The following is a 21,245-nucleotide window of genomic DNA, read 5'->3' as shown; positions in this document are numbered from 1 at the left end:
GGAGGTTTGCCAGCTGAAGCGGCTTGGAAGAGTGCCAGCCGGCCCGGGGATCCGAATGCGGGGAGGGTCGCCGGCTGCCGCAGCCTGTGAGAGCACCCGTCCGAATTTCCTAGTCATCCCGGGGCGCCAAGCGTGGCAGGAGGGAGCCAGCCGCCGCGGCCCGGGAAAGTGCACCATTCCCAGCCGGGCCGGGGAGTTACATGTTTGAAAGGGACCCCCCTGATCACCGTTCTCCGTGGCCTGGGGATTTCCGATCCAATTCTCTCAGTTGGTCCGGGGGGCCGCGTGTGGTGGGGGCGCCAGCCAGCGCGGCTTGAGGGGACTGTCTGCCCAATTCTGCCAGCTGGCCCGGGAAGGAGGAAGGGAGGAACTCCGGCCGCTTGCCGCCCCACCCGGGAAAGCCCGCGCCCCTCGGCGATCTCACCGGAGCCGGTTCTCTCAGCCAGTCAGCCGTTCCGGAATGGGGTACGCTGTCTTTTTGATCTCTGTCGTGGCTCCGGGAGCTGTTCTGTATTGTTTCTACTCCCCTAGTAGCTGTTCTGGAGGAGGAACTAAGATCCGCGCGTCTTACTAAGCTGCCATCTTCTCTGGAAGTCCCCTGCATTGTTATTTTTATAATAGGATCTGATAGTAAATTTTCTTTACATCCCTCTTTTGGCATAATGTTAGAGTTATTTTCCCTTGATAGGTTGATGCAATGAGTTTTATTAGATTTTCCATTCTTAAATTGCTAAATTAACACTACTTGATTGCGACTTCTATATACCTTTATATTTAATTTACCTGTTTCATTCAGGATTTTTAAATGTCTTTCAGTAATATAAGTAAAACTGAATAGTTTGTATTTGTGTGTGTGCTATGTGCCATTGTGGTAGCACGATTAAGTTGATTTTATAAAATGTATCTGTAAAGTTTTTGCTTTCAAATGCTCTGCAAGTGTTTTAAATAGAATTAAATTATATATTTATCAAAGACATAATAAAAGTCACCTAAAGTCCATTTGTTTCAGACTCTAACTTAAAGTAGTTCTTTTAATGATTTAAATTTTCCTTCTTGAACTCGAATTTTATTCAGATCCCAGTGAAAAAAAATTTGTTTGATATCTAAAACATTTAAGAATTTCTTTTACATTAATCATACCCAGAAACTGTAGTGTGGAAATCAGTAGGATTGATTTTATATATAATGTTTTAGCAGAAGAAAATTGAGTTAAATGTTTCCTTGAGATTCATTCATTGATACTAAGTTCAGAAAGAATGATGAGTGTTAAGTGAGAAAGAAGCACTTCATTCTCAGCATTCACTTTCCCCCAACATTTTAAATAAAAAATTTAGTATCTATAGAAAAGTGGCAAGAATGAAAATCTTTAATGTATTAATTATTCTCATTCATAGGTGCATTTTATCTGGTGTTTGAATATATGGACCATGATCTGATGGGACTGCTGGAATCAGGCTTAGTCCACTTTAATGAAAACCATATAAAGTCATTTATGAGACAGCTCATGGAAGGTCTGGATTATTGTCATAAGAAGAACTTTTTGCATAGAGATATTAAGTGTTCAAATATTCTTCTAAATAATAGGTATGGATATGAGCTTGATGTATATGTTTTAAATGTGTGTTATGTAATGTGTAGCTTGAATCTTTTAAAACGATACAAAATTTAGCTTGCTTGATTGCTTCTTACTATTTTAACATAATCAGTGTTGTAACTTGAATTACCTTTGAAGTTATGTCAGATGTGCTTTGGTCGAATTAGGTTCCAATAGTAATTTGTAATGTACATTAAAGAATATTTAATTAACTTTAATTTTATATTCTTCCAGGTGGATGCATGAATCTTCTATTAATATGATTTCATCTTTAGATTAAGAGTAGATTTTTACATATTTTTTTCAAAACAATCATCACAATTATAAAATGAGCTTTTTTTACAGCCAGTATACCTATGTATGTATGTGTGTATATATACACATAAACGTATATTTAAAGTTCATATTAAATGTTTCACTAATTTGAACTCTGATACTTGTATTATATCTGGATACTGTTTGTTTTAGTGAGCCCTACTTTGTTCTCACTTATTTTAACAAATAAAAACTGTTCTATGTATGTAGCTCCCACAAGTAGTGGAAAATTAAACATAAATTTAAAATGATGTGATGAGTTTCTTAAGTATTGCTTACTTGAACAAGTAATTAGTCTTATTTTTATGTATTAGTAGAAATTGACTCATTTTTATATTTTAGTCAATGTGTAGTTTTAAAATAATGACTGAATAGTCTTCGTTGACAATTATACTGGTGCTATTATCAAATAGTAGTAATAACAGTACTAGTGTAATGATGGCACTATTTTAAAATTATTTTTATTGATGTATATGTTCATATACCGTGTAGTCACCCAAAGTGTACAATCAATAGTTCACAGTATCATCATTTAGCCCTGCATTTATCATCACAATAGACTTTTGTCCCCTTTTTTGTGAAAAATAACATATATATAAAAGAACTGATAAATTTCAAAATGCATTTTAACAATTAGCTCTAGAACAGATTTCAGAGCTTGGTACGGGTTCCAGGTCCACAGTTTTAGGTTTTTACTTCTAGCACTATTTTAATAGTACAGAACAGTAACTGAAATTATCTGAAGCAAAATACTAATGTTTTATCTTATTTTTTTGTGAATTTATCTACTACTGCCTTTCCCTTGATGGCACTTGAATGTGATCAGATTTAAAGTTTATATTGTAGAAATAGAATATGAATATGTATGATCAATTCAGAGTAGACTAATATCTTTTGTGCATTTTGTCTTACTTTTACCAGAGGGCAGATAAAACTTGCAGATTTTGGACTTGCTCGATTGTATAGCTCAGAAGAAAGGTAAGAGTAATTTCAAATGAATATTTTAGGCATTAGAGTCGAGTTTTAAAAGCTCTATTAAGAATGTCTTATCAAAGTATTTTTTCATAAAAAGGAAATTTAATTTTCATGGTTTATTTGTAATAATGATATTTGTGCTATATTGAGTTGACTAGTTTTTTAAATTTACTTTTTTAAGAGAAGTTGTAAGTTCACAGAAAAATAGTTTTCATATAGCCCCCCCACACAACCCCTATTATTAAATAAACTTTGCATTCATGTGCTGCAGTTCACTGTTACAGTTGACATAATATTCTTATAATTATACTGTTGACTGTAGTCCATAGTTTATATTAGGGTTCACTGTTTATGTTGTATAGTCCATTGTTTAAAAAAATTTTTTTTCTAATTATATATACAACCTAAAGTTTCTTCCCTTTTAATCACACTCAAATACATAATTCATTGGTGTTAATTTCATGCACAATGTTATGCTGTCATTACCAGATGTTTTCCAGCTCCCCACTTAAAAACTGTATCAATTAAGCATTAACTCCCCATTCCATACCCTGCTTTGCCCCCTGGTATCCTTCTAGCTTCTGTGTTTGTGAATTTGTTTATTCTAATTATTTCAAATCGGTGCGATAATACAGTATTTGTCGTTTTGTGTCTGGCTTATTTGCCTCAACATGATGTCTTCAAGGTTATCCGTGTGTCAGAACTTCATTTGTTTCTAGGGCCGAATAATATTCTGTGGTATGTATGTACCACATTTAGTTTATCCATTCATTGATTGATGGACACTTGGGTTACTTCCACTTTTTGGCTATTGTGAATAATGCCAGTACATACGTATCTGTTCAAGTCCCAGCTTTCAGTTCCTTTGGGTATTTATCTAGAAGTAGGATTGTTGATTCATACAATAATTTTATAGTTAATTTGCTGAGAAACTGCCAAACTGTCTTCCACAGTGACTTGCGCAATTTTACATCACCACCAATAGTGAACAAGTGTTCCTATTTCTCCACATCCTCTCCAGCACCTTCTGTTTTCCAGGGATTGACTGTTTTAATTACAAAAGTATATTATTATCGCAACTTAAAAATAATTTTTTAACTCTTAGAGTCAAATAGAATTCTTTTAAAATGCAGTTTTAAATTGTTCAAATGAGCCATCTAAACAGATTGAGTTAGATTATGTGCTACCGAAAATTTAGGTTCTGGACAAAATAAACCTTTCTTCCTTTGGTCTCAAAGAATAGGTGCTGTTCTAAAATATAGACAAAGTCTTTCTTACCCATGTGTTCTGAATTAAACTTTTTTTTGCAAACTTTTTAAAGATTATTATTTTAGACTTAGGTTTTCTGTTATAGCTACAGTTTTTTTTTTTTTCAACTCTTTATGTTTACAGATTATTGTGAGGCAGTTCAGCATGTAAGACAGAGCAGAGTAGATTTTCTCTGGCTATAATTGGAGTGTGTGTCCCATTTGGCTCCTTTTTAAAATATTTTTATTGATAAAACTTAACATACAAACATTTCATACATGGTATTCAGTCAGTGTCTCACAGTATCATCACATAGTTGTGTATTCATCACCATGATCACTTTGTTTTGAACATTTACATCACCCCAGAAAAAAGAAATAAAAGAGAAAAAAGAAAAAACCATATATACCATACCCTTTTCCTCTCCTTCTCTTGACAACTAGTATTTCATCTGTCCAATTTATTTTAACCTTTGTCCCACCATTATTAATTTTTTTCTCCATGTTTTTTTTTTAATTTTTAAATTTTCTTTAAACATAACAAACACAAACATTCTTACCGTATGATCATTCCATTCTTGGTATATAATCAGTAACTCATAAATTCATCACATAGTTGTATATTCGTCACCATGATCATTTCTTAGAACATTTGCATCAATTCAGAAAAAGAAATAAAAAGAAAAACAACTCATACATAGCATACCCTTTCCTTACCCCTCCTGCTCATTGACTACTCATATTTCCATCTACCCAATGTATTTTAGCCTGTTTCCCCTATTTTTTTCTATCCCTTTTATCCTTGTTTTTTACTCATCTGTCTGTACAGATAAAAGGATCATCAGACAACAAGGTTTTCACAATCACACAGTCACATTGTAAAAGCTCTATATCATTATATAGTATCTTCAAGAAACAAGACTACTAGAACATAGCTCTGCGGTTTTGAGTACTTCCCTCTAGCCACTCCAGTACACCATAAACTAAAAAAGGGATATCTGTCTAATGCATAAGAATAACCTCCAGAATAACCTCTCGACTCTGAAATCTTTCAGGCTCTGAAACTTTATTTCTTGTCATTTCTGTCTTCCCCTTTTTGGTCAAGAGGCTTCCTTGATGCTGGGTCCTGGCTCATCTCGGGATTTCTATCCCACATTGCCAGGGAGATGTATACCTCTGGAGTTATCATGACCCATGTCAGTGGTGGGGAGGGCAGTGAGTTGACTTGCTCTGTCAGCTTAGAGAGGCCACATTTGAGCAACAAAAGAGGTTTTCTGGGAGTGACTTGTAAGCCTAGTTTTAAGTAGGCTTAGCCTATCCTTCTCAGGAATAAGTTTCATAGGTGTGAACCCCAAGATCGAGGGCTTGGGGTATTGATTTGTTGTTTCCACTGCTTGTGAGAATATCAGAAATTCTCCAAATAGGGAAATTGAATATTTCCCCCATTCTCCGCATTCTCCCAAGGGGACTTTGCAAATATTTTAAATTCTAAAATTCTTCAAGTACTGCCATTCTGTAATTTCTGTAATGTCACCATAATTTATTATAATGAAACATCAGTTAATTGGAATTCTTAGCAATAGGTGTGGCTTTCATTGAATCTTGTTACTTAAATTAGTGTCAGATTCTGATGAGCTGAGGAAATAAAACCCCCTTAAAAATTTTTTTTAATTGTATAGTATAACATATATGCAAAGCAAAGAAATAAAAAGCAATAGTCTTCAAAGCACTCTTCAACGAGTAGCTACAGGACTGATCCCATAGTTTGTCATGGGCTGCCATATGATCCTTTCAGATTTTTTTCTTCTAGCTGCTCCAGAATATAGGTGGATAGAAGGCTTAATTTTTTTTTTACCATCACAATTGACTTATTTCCATTCATTTTTTTGTGTGTGAAAAATAACATATATACAAAAAAAGCAATAAATTTCAAAGCACAGCACCACAATTAGTTGTAAAACATGTTTCAGAGTTTGACAAGGGTTACAATTCCACAATTTTAGGTTTTTACTTCTAGCTGCTCTAAGATACTGGTGATTGAAAGAGATAATCAATTTTTTTTTTCACATGGGCAGGCACCGGAAATCAAACCCGTGTCTCCAGCATGGCAGGCGAGAACTCTGCCTCTTTTGAGCCACTGTGGCCCATCCAAGAGATATGTTTAATAATTCAGCATTCATATTCATTTCTTAACTCCTGTCTTCACTGTATAACTCCACCGTCACCTTTGATCTTTCCATCCCTCTCTTTGGGGGTGTTTGGGCTATGGCCATTCTAAATTTTTCATATTGGAAGGGTCTGTCACTAATATGGGGTAGGAAGATGGAACTATCTGATGTTTTGGAGAGGCTGGGCCCTCTAGGTTTCAGAACTTATCTGGACCAGGGACCCACCTGTAGGTTGTAGGTTTCTGGAAAGTTACCCTAATGTATGGAACTTTTGTTGAATCTTACATATTGCCCTGAGTGTTCTTTAGGATTAGCTTGAATGATCCTGGTTGAGTTTTGGCAGGTTATGATAGGTAGCAAGGTCTAACTGAAGCTTGTGTAAGAGCAACCTCCAGAGTAGCCTCTCAACTCTATTTGATCTCTCTCTGCCACCCAAACCCCGTTTTGTTTGAATTTTTCAAAGTGAAAATTTTTCATTTACAAAATAAATCAAGTAAAATTTACTTCATTTTGAATCCTGCAATGCCCTTAACATCATTTCTGAAATGTATCCTTATTATTTAGGATTCTAAAGTAGAGGTTTTCAAATGGTGCATTTTAGATCCATGTAACCCCTCAGAAAACTGTAAGGAATTGGATGAATGTTCCTCTTTACCTACTTCAGCCAAAGCTATTCTGCTTTTATTTGCTTTACCTACTATACCTCCAACATTTTTATTTAAGAAAGGGCTATTTTTTTTTAAGTTTGAAATTAAAATTTTAAAAATAATTTTTGAATGACTAAATTTCTTTTGGGGGACATTCTGTTTAATTGAGGATTCTATCTGCTTAGCTGGTTAATTGAGCTTTCACTGTCATTACAGCATCCATCCTTAATACAAGTATATGTCTGTAATGCTTGAACATAAATTCCTTTCTTATTAGGTTTCAGTGGAGATGGACAACAGCTAATTACCATTTTCCAACTGACAGATTATTTTTATGAAAATAGTTCATATCCAGAATAGATATGTTAGATAAAACTGACTTTAAAGCGAAATTCTATATATCAAACACCATTTTCCTATTGATTTCTTTTTTAAAATGGAATGTTGGATTCTAGTGGAGTTTCTTTAAAATCTGTTGGACAAGTAGGCTTAATTTAATGGAATGCCTTTAAAGTACATATATGGCTCCAGTAAATTATAGTATAATGTTCTGATTTTTTAAAACATTTTTTATTGTAAAAAGTAAAATGTATACAAAAAAAGCAGTACATTTCAAAGCACACTGCAACAGCTAGTTATACAACAGATTTCCGGGTTTAATATGGGTTAGAGTTCCACTATTTTAGTTTTTCCTAACACTTTCCTAGGAAGTGTTCCTAACACTTTCCTACTGGAGACTAGAAGAAATATCAATATAGTGATTCAGCAGTCATACTCATTTATTAAATTCTATCTTCTCTGTTATAACTCCACCTTCTGCTTTGATCTTTCTCCCAATCTATAGGAGTATTTCGGTCATGCCCACTCTTAACTTTTTTCATGTTGGAAAAGGCTGTTGATAATATGGGATGGGGGATGAAACTAGTTGATATTCTGGAAAGCTAGGCCCCTCTGTGTTTCAGGACTTATCTTGCCTAGGAACCTATCTGGAGGTTGTAGGTTTCTAGAAAGTAACCATGGTGCATGGAACCTTTGCAGAATCTCAGATAGAGCCCTAGATGTTCTTTAGGATTGGCAGGAATGGTTTTGGTTGGGGTTTGGCAAACTGTGATAAATAGCAATATCTAGCTGAAGCTTGTGTAAGAGTAGCCTCCAGAATAGCCTCTTGACTCTATTTGAGCTCTCTCAGCCACTGATAGCTTTACTTGTTATACTTCTTTTCTTCCTTTTGGTCAGGAGGGCGTTGTCGATCCCACAGTGCCAGGATAAGTCTCATCCCTGGAAGTCATATCCCATGTTGCCAGGGAGACTTTCATCCCTGGATGTCATGTCCCACATTAGGGGGCAGAGTAATGATTTTACTTGGCAGTGTTGGGCTTAGAGAGAAAGAGAGCCCATACCTGAGAACATAAGAGGTCTTGTGAAAGTAACTCTTAGGCATTACTATAGGTAGGCTTAACTTCTCAGCCACATAAATAAACTTCAAGATTTTGGACAAGTCACTAAATCTCTCTGGGCCTCATTATTTTCAGTTTTAATGAGGGATGTAGAATAAATCATCTCTAAAATCCTTACTTTTATAGTACAGAAAAAGAAATATCTTATAGTTATAAAAATTACTGTGATCAAAATAAAAGTTTCTTGATAACCAAAAGCTGCCTTCGTTTCTGTTATGATCCAATAGAAAGAAAAGGAAATGAAAGGGGTCTTACAGTGTTAAGAAGAACTAGGTACTGTGGTTCACTAACACTATCCTCCAAAAATGAACTTTTCTGTAAAGCAGTTTTGCCATCTAGTGGCTTTTTAGAAAACTACAATTAAAAGCAAAATTAAATAATTTTTTCCCAAAACTATTGATTGGATATGAAGAGAGTAATAATATTTGCTACTAGTCCAAGTGCTAGGTGAAGTTATATTAAGGATTGAAATTGTTTCTTTAACTCTGATCATTGTTACTTGAGTCCTTTTTCCCTCTAGCTAGATTATAATCGCTTTAAAGACAGGAACCATATTTTATACTTTTGTGTTTTATATGCTCTAAAATATTGAATACACCCACAGTGTTGGATTGTTTCTGATCTGGCAGAATGCTGTCAGTCTGGAGGGGAGAAAGCTGTAAGAATGGAAATATCATTAAGATTTCTGGGTTAATTGTATAAGTCAAGATTAAATTTTATTTCCTTTGGCCCTAATGGAGTAAACTACTTTTTGAGCATATATAAAGTAAGAAAGGCAGACAATCCAATTCTAATTCTCTACCTGTGAGGGTAGTCTCCTCCCTGTCTTAAATGCTGAAGACTTCCAAATCTAAATTTTAATCCTTGCTTTTTTTTCTGATCATCAAACCTGTTGGTTTATCGAACATTTCCACTTAGGTGATATGGGTGTCTTAAATTAAACATATTGTTACAAAGCCTTTCCCTCCCCTTTTCTGGAAAAGTATCTGCTCCTTTTCCTTTATTCCCTATTTTAATTAAAGGTATCCAGCCACCTCACATGTATAACTTTATCTCTCATATAGACCATTGTAAATGCAACTTTGTTGGATTTTCTGCCTCGGGTCTTTCCCCCAACCCCATTGCCACCTTATCTGCTGCCATTCTTCTCTACTCCCATTCCTCCCTCATCCCCAAAATAGCAACATTAAACTATTTGAGTTCTTAATGCAATAATAGGTAGTGTTTCTAGTGGAGTGCCATTGTAAATATTTCTGTACCTTTCTAATAACATGTGTTATTCAAAGTTTGATTATCCATGCTTTTCTCCTTTCTCCACTTTTTGTCTTACTTTTTTACTATATTGTCATTATTGCTTGCTTTAGCTCACTAAAATCTAATCAAACCGTAGATACAGTTATAGATTGTTTAGGCTTACTGTTTAGACTTTAACTCAGCTATTAATGTGATAATGTTGAATGTAGAACACAATATTAAATGATTAACAATTTGATGCCATGTGTTAGGCATTATACTAGTTACTGAGGATTAAAAATTATAAGAAAAAAAAAGACCATATATCTGCCTAACAGGGCTGTACTATCTCTAGGAAATAATAGACAAACAGAAAATTAGAATAGGATGTGTTATCCTATATTACTTAAAATATGGCAAGAGAAAATGTTTTAGGGACAGCTAATGGGGGGGGTAGGAGTAGTCAGGGAAGGCTTCCTGGAAGAAGTAGTATATGAATTGCATTCTGAAAAATAAGTAGAAACTATATGAGTGAAATGCATCGTTTCAAAGATCCCAACAAAGAAAATGGCATCTTGGCCCCCTCAGGGTCTTGAAACAAGAACCAAATCATAAATAATCTTAACACAGCATTGTGTGGATATTCTCTAGAAGGCAGTACTGTGTATTAAGGGTGTAACACATTCACATTTGTATTTTACAGTAGCACTCTTACTCTGTTTTCAAAAGTGGATGAGCCTTGTTAAGTCTGGAAGCAAGGACAATCAGAGAGCTAGAATGGGCATAGATATTGAAAAGATGGAGATTAATTACAGCTATAAGGATGTGGAATCATTAGAACTTAGTGATTGAATATGTGTTGTGAGGCACATCTCTGCCTCCACCCCTGTTATAAGGATTTTGTTTCAGTAGCTGGGTAAATAGTTTTTTAGTTAAGATAAGTCGAACTGTTATAATAAAGAAATCTCAAAAATTGGTGACTTAAAGAATAAGAAGTGAATATATAGTCTCATTTTATAGTCTGGAGTGATGGTTGCTTACTTTGGTGCAGAATTAAAAATATTTAACAAATAAATCATCAGTTCAAGTGTTGACTGCTTCATATAGTCATTCAGGGAACCATACTAGAATATCTGCCATCTTCTGTACATGGCATTCTAATCGCCACCATCTCTTTCAGCCAGAAATGAGAAAATAAGAGGGCATGGTGTTATGAGCCAGGCCTTAGAAATGGCACTTATCCCCTAAGTTCATGTTTCACTGGAGAAAACTTGGTCATGTGGCCACACCTAACTGAAGTGAGGATGGGAAATGTAATGTAGCTTGGCAGCTCCCATAGAAGAAAGGAGGAGTAAGTATAGTTTTAGAGAACAGCTAACGGTCTTTGCCAAAAATGATGATGCTCTGATGCTCTGCTGAGATAGGAAATAGAAAGAAAAGCATCTTTGCAGTAAAATATAATGAATTTACTATTGAAAATGTTGAGATACAGGTGCTTTATAGGACTTAAATTATCATGTATATAAGAATAGGCAAATGATTGTCAGATGGCTGCAACAAAGTACTTTTATTTCTCTGTAGCAGTGTGATGATACAGGATGATATGGGAATTTAAAAATTATTTTTCTTGGAAGGTATCAAAAGGAAGACAAGTGAAGTGAAAACAAAAAGGAAAGGGAAAAGGGGCTTAAAAAAAAGATTATATTTACTGTTTAAAAGTATTAGTAAGTGCTTGCTGTATGCTAGGTACTGAACCACATATTGGCCAGATATTAGAGATATAGCCGTAAAAGACAGACTGAGTCTCTGGGCTTATTTACATTGTGATGAAGGAAGTTACATAGTAAACCTATGGGGTGGGGGAAGAATTTAAAATACTGTGTGGTACAAGTTAAATAAAATAGATGATGACTGTGGGTCCTGGTGTGTGGGGTGTGGCTGGTCAGGTAATTTTAGCTAGGATAGTTAGGTTATGCCTCTTTTTGGAAATAAATTTGAACTAAGACTTGAGTGATGAGAAAGGGAGAGAAACTAATGAAAACCTAGAATAAGAACATTCTAAGAAGGAGAAACTCAGCAAGAACAAAGCCTTGGGCAGACTTGGAAAGTCAGAGGGTCAAAAAGTTTCCCAGTATAATAGGTGTTGAGACCCTGGGCATAGGGTCTTACTGACTGAGGTAAGGCATTTATATTTTATTTAGTTGTAATTGAAAATAATTGGACGATTTTAAGCAAGTAAATGTTATAATCTGGTTTTGTGCTTAAAATAAATTATTTGTGGAGAAATAGGGAAGGAAGTGTTAGGAATAGAGTCAGGAGGTTGTTAAAGTATTACCAATGAAAACATAATAGTGGTTTTGACTAGGGAAGTAGCTGTTGAAATGGTGAAAAGTGGATTTGAGATCTGTTTTGATATAAAGCTGACAGAAGTTGTTGATAACTTAGGTGTGAAATGTGAGGGAAAGAGGACTTCTGAATTTTTTACCTCAGAAGCTGAGTAGATGTTAAAAATAGTTCCCAGGTTTCTTTTGTAGGTTTGCTAGATGTTTCTGCAGTAGGTTATGAAGGTGACATGACATTTTGTACATATTATGTATTTAGTTAACTGAGTTCAGCACATTTTTAACCTTTTGATTTACTAATGTGCATATAATCAGAATTGTATTTCAGAATTTAACTTTTAAATACTATTTTTTCATAACTCTGATGTGTTTTTCATCACAAGTATCTTGTGATGAAACCTTAGCTACAATAGGCATTCAGTAAAAATTTAGGAAATAAAGGAAATAAAAAGATTTTTTATGACTATAATTTGTTTGTGGATGTTTATAAATTAAAATATTTTTCTCTAAAACACTATGTTAAAACAGTATGTTTAAAAGAAATATTAAATCCAACGTATAATGTGATGTCAGAAAAATGAAGCACTTTAGAGCTAATTTAGGTATTTTCTTTTATAAGATTCTTTTTTCATTTCATAAAATGATCTTTAACAAAGGCAGCAACTCTGGCTTATAAATTTTAACTGGAATTTTTTACCCAGAACTCCTAACCCTAAATACTTCAAGGGTCTAGGATCTGGCTCTGGATATCTGGATTATCTTTTTCATAGGTAGATAGACCTTGCATATCAGCCTGCAAGGTCTATGGCAGTGCTTGATGTATTGGGGATCCCGTGCTGCTTGTCAGCCCCCATGATAGGGAAAGACATAACCTTTACTCAATTCCATTCTCTGGAATTCTTGGAATTGTCTGGGGGCCAAGTTCTGGAATCTATCAGTGAACAGACAGAAAGTTTTTTATCTCTACTCCGTTGATAGTTCATTGAATTTAAAAAAAAATCAGGGTGGGATTTTGTCTCATAAAAAGTTCATATCTGTTGGAATATTTATTCACTTCACAGATTATAGAATTTTAACAATTTTGAGATATTAGTGTTTTTTAAAAATGGAGCTTTCTGGGTCACCTTTTAACAGGTGAATTTTTTTCAGTCTTTACCCAGTTATTCTTTCTCTTCTGATAGAAATAAACATTTGGAAATATTTAGAAAAGCTATTAATTAACATATATTACATACGTTTGCTGTACATTTAGGATACTTCCTCTAGGTTTTTTTTTTAATTAGAGAAGTTGTGGGCTTACAAAACAATCATGAATAAAACACTGTTTTTCCATATACCCCCCTACCACCAACACATTGCATTGGTGTGGAACGTTCATTACAATTTATGATAGCACATTTTTATAATTGTATTATTAATTAAAGTCCATGGTTTAATTTAGGGTTTACTCTTTGTATAGTGTAGTTCCACAGATTAAAAAAAATTTTTATTATATTACCATAAATGCAATCTAACATTTTCCCCTTTAAACCACATCCAGATATATATTTCAGTGCTGTTAATTACATTCACAATGTTGTGCTACCATCACCACCACCCATCACCAAAATATTTCCATTTTAACAAATAGGAACTCTGTATTTTTAAACCTCAACTCCCTATTGCCTGTCCCCCCCCAGCTCCCATGCTCATCTCTTGATAAAGTGTATTCTAGATTCAGACTCCATGAGTTTACTTATTCTAATTGTTTCAAAACAGATCATGAAATATTTGTCCTTTTGTTTCTTCTTTCGCTTATCACGATATCTTCAAGGTTCATTCATGTTGTCACATGTATCAGGACATCATTCCTTTTTATGGTTGAATAGTATTACAGTGTATGTATATATCACATTTTGCTTATTCGTTCTTTGGTCGCTTCCGTCTTTTGGCAGTTGTGGATGATGCCGCTCTGAACATCAGTGTGCAAATATCTGTTCGACTCCCTGCTTTGAATTCTTTGGGCTATATAGCCAGTAGTGCTTCATCTAGTTTTGTGTTTAATCATTTTTGAAAATGTGCTAAATATTTTCACTTCTAAATTGACAAGATAGCTAATAAAAATCAAACTAGTCTAGTTTTAACTGTTAAAGATGACTATGTTTAAATGTTGCTTAACACAACAATATTTTGTTTAAATGTTCCTTTTTCAATAAAATTAATAACCTGAATTTGTGTGATTTCTTTACATAATTCAATATGCTTTTATATTTTTTAAATGTTTGTTTCTATTTGTGGATAATATATTAATTTAGACATTTTCTTGGGACTGTAGATATCTAGTTGCATTTTGGTGACATGACCATAGATTTCATATGATGATAGGCTGTGAAATGTTTTTGAAAAGCTAGTCATCATAAATTTCAAAAACTTCGTTCCCCTGCCCAGCTAATTCATGCGTGTCACCTTAAGTTTCAGGGCTACACACCTTAAGGGGCCTGCCTCGTGCCCAGCATTGTGCTAGGCTTTGTGTGTGGGATCATCATAAAGAATGATCTGAGTCTTTTGACTCTGGGAAGAATGATAAGAATTTAAGAATGTGGAAGTAAAAATTATAAATTTTAGACTTTCTGGAGGTAGGTCTTTCATTATATTTTGAAAGAGGTACAAGATTTTAATGGACAAAAATAAGGAAGGAATTCCAAATTTAAAAGGAGTTAAGGCATAGAGAGGTGAACATTTTAAAAGAATGATTGTCTACCTTAGAGTAGCTAGAGATTGACTTCCTCAGTATGTGAAGATAAGTGATGTCAGTAAACAGAGATCACCCCGAAAAATAAAATAATTAAAAAAAATCTACTCTTAATTTGATATCAAAAGTATACATCTTAGACTGTCCTCTTTATTTTCACAACTTATACCTAGGCCACTTTCCTAGCCTTGGAAACACTATTACTGTGGTCCTGTCTGTAGGAATGTTCTGATGACCAGAATGATGGCTTAGAGTATGAATGGTTGAATTATTTGGAGAAATTTGACCTGATGAGGCAATTGCTGAGGTCTTATGCTGCCTGGAACTTCAGATCTATAGTTGGCAAGGTGAATACCTAGAGAGAATGGCTTTGTAAATTATATACTCCTTTTCTTTCTTCCCCCAACTGATTCAGATCTAAGCCAACCTCAAGTGTGCTTGGAAAACAGCCTTCCCATGGAATTTCCTATGTATGGTCTTTGAATCCTCATGATTTGGAGGATCTCTGGAAAAAAAGAGAGGTTTAGAATTAATCTAAAATATACAGGACCATCCTGGCATCTGTGATATAAAGACATGTAATATTCCCTAACCCCAGATCACCTCTCACTTCTTCAGAATCATCTTCATTTATGTGAATCAGCTAGAACATGCCCATTCTCTGAGGACAAACGCTTTATACTATGATGATCAAAGCAATATAACCTACTAGATAATCTCTTCTGGTTATGGCAAATAAAGAGATAGTGGTATGTATCTGTCTTTGTTAGAAGGTAACAAAGAAGTCATCTGATAGAGTACCTACTTACAGCCACTTGTTCTTTGCAGACATGCCTCATCTTCTATAGTCTTCCTTCACATAACCAGAGTGGTTGAAATCACTTAAATATTGCCAAGAGATAGGCCTATCTGAAAGCTTATGTTAGGTGGTTCCACTTTAAACTATGTCTTGTCACTCATTAATACTTTGCTAGATTTGCTTAAAATTAGTCAACTCCCTTTAAATCAGTTAATGCCTTTTAAAATTATGGAAAGGAAAAATAATTTTGAATAGTTGAATTGATAATAAAGATCTTTCTTTGATCGAATTATGTTAAAAATCAGTCAGCTACTTTATATTTAAGGGAAATTTTCAGTTCAAGCTGTTCTCAGATGCATTTTATAAGCTCATATTAGATGGTATAGCATGTCTGTTATATCAGTAGATAGATGAAAGTTGCTTTAGTTAGGATTGTAGGATTGCTTTGATCAGTCAAAATAATATTTCCTAAGAGAATTTCTCTTATTCTGACAGATACTAACTCTAAAGAGTGCTTTCTGTGTTTTTTAGTCGGCCATATACTAACAAGGTCATCACTTTATGGTACCGGCCACCTGAACTGCTGTTGGGAGAAGAACGATATACACCAGCTATTGATGTATGGAGCTGTGGGTAAGATAGGCTTATTGACTGATTTATTTTACTTGAAACTTTTGGTAGTGAAGTAAAAATCATATCATTTGGTAATGGTGGGTATTTTTTTCATTAGATGTATTCTTGGAGAACTCTTCACTAAAAAACCTATATTTCAAGCAAATCAAGAACTTGCACAGCTAGAATTAATAAGGTAAGCTCATGATTTATAACCCTGGGGTGGGGAGAGATCATACTCTATGGAAATTTTTTAAACTTTCAAGCTTGTCTTTTCAGGAGAACAGCATGAAGGTTAATGATTGCTAATTGGAGGAGAAACTAGAAGTTGGCACTTTAGATATTTGTTAAAGCCCCTAGATTTTTGTGTGATTAAATAGAAGGACTTGAGACCCAACAGATAAGACTAAAAAGGAAGGGTGATTTTGAAGGAAGAGAGAACAAATGGTAGATATATATATATATTTTTGGGGGGTGGGTGGGGTGGGATGGGACATGGTGTGGTGGTGCATGGTCCAGGAATTGAACCCAGGTCTCTCGTGTGGAAGGCGAGCTTTTTACCACTGAACCAGCTGTGCACCCTGTATTTTTTTAATGTATGGCAGAAAGGAAGTATTAATGTTTAGGGATATTGTAAAGAAGTAATTTATTTTTAATGCATGCACATGTATGTTTATATGTATCTATATGTGTGTGTATGTGTGTATACACACTAAAATATACGCATCTACCAGCTATAATAGGTCTTCATCATTTTGGAGTCTTTCATAAAATCTGTCTCATAAGAACTATTCATAAATATTAATCACCTTTCTCTTAATCCCATATTTATAGATGAATTTCTTTTGAACAAAAAGCTTTCTTCGTTCATATATAATAATATGTTTGCAATTTATAAGTATTCCATGAATGTTTCAAAATAATAGATGAAGATTTTTAGGAAAGATGTTCATATGAGGCACAGATTAACAGAATTTTACTTTCCCAAATGAACATAAAGCCACAAGTGGTCACTAGAGAAAGAGCCCAACTTCATATTACAGATTATGAAAATTATTATCCAGAGAAAGTGAATTGTAATTAAACTAAAAGATAACCTTCCTGAGAATTGAAAAGTGTTTCCCTTTTGTGAGACCATTACAGTTAGAGGGCGGGCAAAATTCCCCCCAAAACTTTAATGTTGCCCTTTTGGGTGGTTAGGAGTCTGTAGGTGCTGTGAGGAAAGATGAGTAACCCAATTGGAGCCCACTATTTCTCTAGGGATAACTTGGCTAAGTTCAGAAATATCCAGGTCAGAGACTAGCAGCGCTTTTATTCCAAACCAGCTAGTTGCCTCACCCTAAAATGAAAGTATAGAACCAGTTATGTTACTGACTTGGTGGAGAGGGGGTCTAGCCTTCCCTGTAATAGAACTTTTAAAGACGTTAGAGAGAGTAGGAGAGTAGGAGAAACATAATACTAGAAAACTTTTACCTTGTCTTTCTTTTATTGTTAACAGACAAGTAAGCAGGGATACAGAGGAGCTAATAGATATTCCTGAAAGCAAAAAATATACCTTTCAATGTAATTGGACATTTATAAAAGCTGATTATATATTAGTAGAAAAAGGAAATGAGAGTAAACTGTAAAACATTGCAGTAGTACAGACTATATTTTCTGATCAAGATGGAGTAAAACTGGAAATTAATATAAAATGGAAACAAACCCTCAGTCATCTACAAAGCTTAAATATGTTAAAAATAATTCTTAGGTTAAATAAGAGTCAAACTTTAGAATATCTGGATTAAAAAATAGTGATGTTTATGTGAAAATCCATGGGCTAACCTGTGCTTTGGAAAAAATCCACAGCCTTAATTTCTCTATTAAATAAGATTATAAAAGTAAATCGATTAAAACAAAAAGAAAAAAATGAAATAAAGTAAAAAATAATAAATTTTAAAAAAAGAGAAAAAAGTGAATTGATTAAGCATTCAATGGATAAGCTAGAAAAAACAACAGAAAAAAACCCAGGGAATAAAAGCAATTAAATGATTTACAATACTGAAAAGTATTGAATTTGCACATAAATACAAGAGCTGGTCTTGGCTTTGTTCACCCACGTGCAATATAAATTAATCTACTGGTTCACCTTAATAATAAGAGAATATAAATAAATTAAAATAGATGGAGATTATATGATGAGGATTGACTGCAGATATAAAGAAAATCAAAATAATTATGAGACCACTTAACTCACCAAAACTGATCCTAGAACACATTAGAAAACACAAAGGGACGAAATAATGCCATCAGAGCATTTCTCAAAAGAACCAGGCCCCAACATTTTTTATAGATAAATTTTGCAAATCTTTGCAAAAGATTGGAAATTTTCATATTCTTTAAACTATTCAAGAACATAAGAGTAATGTAGTAGGACATTTCTTATCCGATCTTGCTTTGAACAGACTTACTGAATTAATTGATGCTCTCCCCTTCTGTCTCCAAATATTGACTTGATGACATGGCAAACTGAATTATTGCAGCTAGTAGGCAGCCACCACCCCCTGGTGCAACTATGTTATTTATCCCACCTTGAAGAATGTGATGACCAGTGGGTGGTGGTTTCCACATTTTTATGCAAACTTTTTATTATTATAATTATGTAGCTTAATTAAATATTGCTGAAAGTGTTTTAACTTGTAGTTTTATTTTAAGAAACCAAACTAAAAATCCTTGATTATGTGGGTATGGTTTATGCAAGAAAAATAATGTAGATTTTCATTCAGTGAATTTTTTGTTAAAAGAGAAGCCCTTGGCCCTAATGTCAGAATATTTAAAACTGTACATTTAAAATTTTTCAGTCAAAATGAAGTTTTTACATTATATATCCGTGTATCTTTTTTTTAGTGATTCCCTCTTTCGCCCATTTTTTTTCAGTTAACCAGATATTGTACTGAATATTAGCTACTGATTAGTTGCTGATTGTTCTAGATATAAGGGCTTATATTAATGATAGTAAATATTTATTTAGTTTTTACAGGATGTCAGCATTTTTCTAAAAGTTTCATCTGAATTATCTGTTAAACTTTATATCAGCCCTACGTTTGTTTTTTTTTGCATGGACAGGCACTGGAATTGAACCTGGGTCTCTTGCATGGCAGGCGAGAATTCTGCTTGCTGAGCCACTGTCGCACCACCCCCTACGTCTTCTTTTTATAGCTAAGAAAACTGAACCTTAGAGAGATGAAGTAATTTGTGCAGGATCCTGCAACTATAGCCAGTGGCAAATTAGATTTTAAGCTGGACAGTTTTATCTCATTTTAAACTTTTAACTGTTACTCCATACTTCATAGGAAGTGAAACTCTACAAAGTCAAACACAGATAACCAGTACTTGTCAAGGATAGTATTAAAAATATCTGTGGGATAGTAATCCAACTATTCCAAAAGAAATGTTAGCAAATATTACCCACCTTTCATTATTAGAATCAAATAAGGTACATTCCAAGATTACAAAGATTTCAGTACTAGGAAATCTATTATTACAATTAATCATTTTAATAGAAATAAAGTAATATTTTTATAAGTGGTAAATAGGCATTTCCTCAATAAGTGTTGAGGGTGTTGTTTTAACGTGATAAAAAATGTTTATCATATACTAACAGCCAGGTTGATATTTAGTGATAAAATATTAGAACCAGTAAAGCTAGAATGAGAAAATGTTGTCTTCTAGAATCGTTATTTGATGTTCTAAAAGTACAAGCCAATTAACTAGTAGTATTAGAAAAGTGAAACAGTAAGAGGTATAAATAGTGGGAAGGTGGAGGCAGTATTGCCGTAATTTGTACATGATAACACTGCATATATGTAACATATGAATAACTTAATGAAAGACTTCAAAATAAAAATCTTGGCAAAATGACCGGTGTGAAAATGTGTGTGTGAATGTGCAATAAACTTTGTATACATATATATCTATCAAAGCAATAGCTTTCAAATATATACCATTAGCAACCAGTTAGATAATATAACGGGGGAAAGATATCTTTAACAAAACCACCACCATACATTAATTGATAATGCCCTACTTAAAAATATAAAGAATGTTAGAGAGGTATGTCTTTTTCTTGGCTTTTTTTTTTAATGGCAGTTTATCTTAATTCTCTAAGTCCTAGTGAGAATTTCAGAAGAATTTTTTTGAAACTTGATGTTTGATTTTAATATTTAACTGGGCAGATAAACATCAAAATAACCAGGAAAATCTTTTGAAAAAGGAAAACTTGGTGTAACATATATTAAAACACAGTTCTAATAATTAAAGCCATTTTGTACTGGCACAGAATACGTAGACTAAATCAGTGGAATTAAATGGAAAAGACAGAAATAGAACACATTTATAGAACATAATAAAGAACCTTAGAACATAATAAAGAAGACATTTCAAATTAGATGGATTAATTGAATAACATTCATTGATTGCTGGCTGTGTGCCTGGCAGTAAGGATACAATAGGGGGAGAAGCCCCTGTTTTCTACATTCTAGTTACAAAAGGCAGACCAAACACACAAATCAATAAATAGCATCAGGTGGTGATAAGTGTAAGAGGATAGAAAATGAAGGGAGGTAGTTATATATAGGGCCCAGAAAGGTGAGTCTGACAAGTGACATCTGAGTAGAGATATGAATGAAGTGAAGGAATAACAGAGTAGTAAAGATGCTGAGGGATGAGTTTGGTCTTGGGTTATTTCATTATTGTGTTGAGTTGATTAGTAGAGTATATAGAAAAAAATGAAAACTGAATTCACCCACCTCTTAGTATCTTGTACAGTTAGGAAAGGAAATAGTAGAACTGGAGACACTGATGTGGAAAACAGTTTTGTGATAAAAGAAGTTTTATGGAAGATTGTATTCGATTGACTCCATGTAGGTAAAACCACATTGTATACATCAAAAGTGTTTGTAAATTGTTAATCTAAACATGGCCTGTGAAAGGATAGGGGAGGGAACAATTTTATTGTCAGGTTTACATATTTCAGCACTTTTCTTTCATTTTGTTTGTTGCTAAGTGTCAAATATTTATAATATAAAAAGTGCTTCAATTTTGTTTCTGTAGTGTTAATATTTTTCTTTTAAAATGAAGAAAAAAA

The 21,245-nt window shown here is 33.9% G+C and overlaps 1 protein-coding gene across 2 annotated transcripts in view; it reads left to right on the top strand.

Annotated features, from left to right (window-relative positions):
- The window catches only part of CDK13 (cyclin dependent kinase 13), a 121,609-nt gene that overhangs the window by 79,773 nt on the left and 20,591 nt on the right, over positions 1–21,245 (top strand). For both annotated transcript variants that reach the window (XM_077119469.1, XM_077119473.1), the window contains exons 6-9: positions 1,395–1,584; positions 2,831–2,887; positions 16,040–16,141; positions 16,239–16,316. In XM_077119469.1, coding sequence (XP_076975584.1) covers positions 1,395–1,584; positions 2,831–2,887; positions 16,040–16,141; positions 16,239–16,316 — 427 coding nt within the window. The remainder of the gene's footprint in view (positions 1–1,394; positions 1,585–2,830; positions 2,888–16,039; positions 16,142–16,238; positions 16,317–21,245) is intronic.

The sequence above is a fragment of the Tamandua tetradactyla genome, chromosome 1, assembly GCF_023851605.1.
Source record: "Tamandua tetradactyla isolate mTamTet1 chromosome 1, mTamTet1.pri, whole genome shotgun sequence".
Classification (NCBI taxonomy): Eukaryota; Metazoa; Chordata; class Mammalia; order Pilosa; family Myrmecophagidae; genus Tamandua; species Tamandua tetradactyla.
The sequence above is the reverse complement of the archived record's forward strand: the minus strand, read 5'-3'. Positions and strand labels throughout refer to the sequence as shown.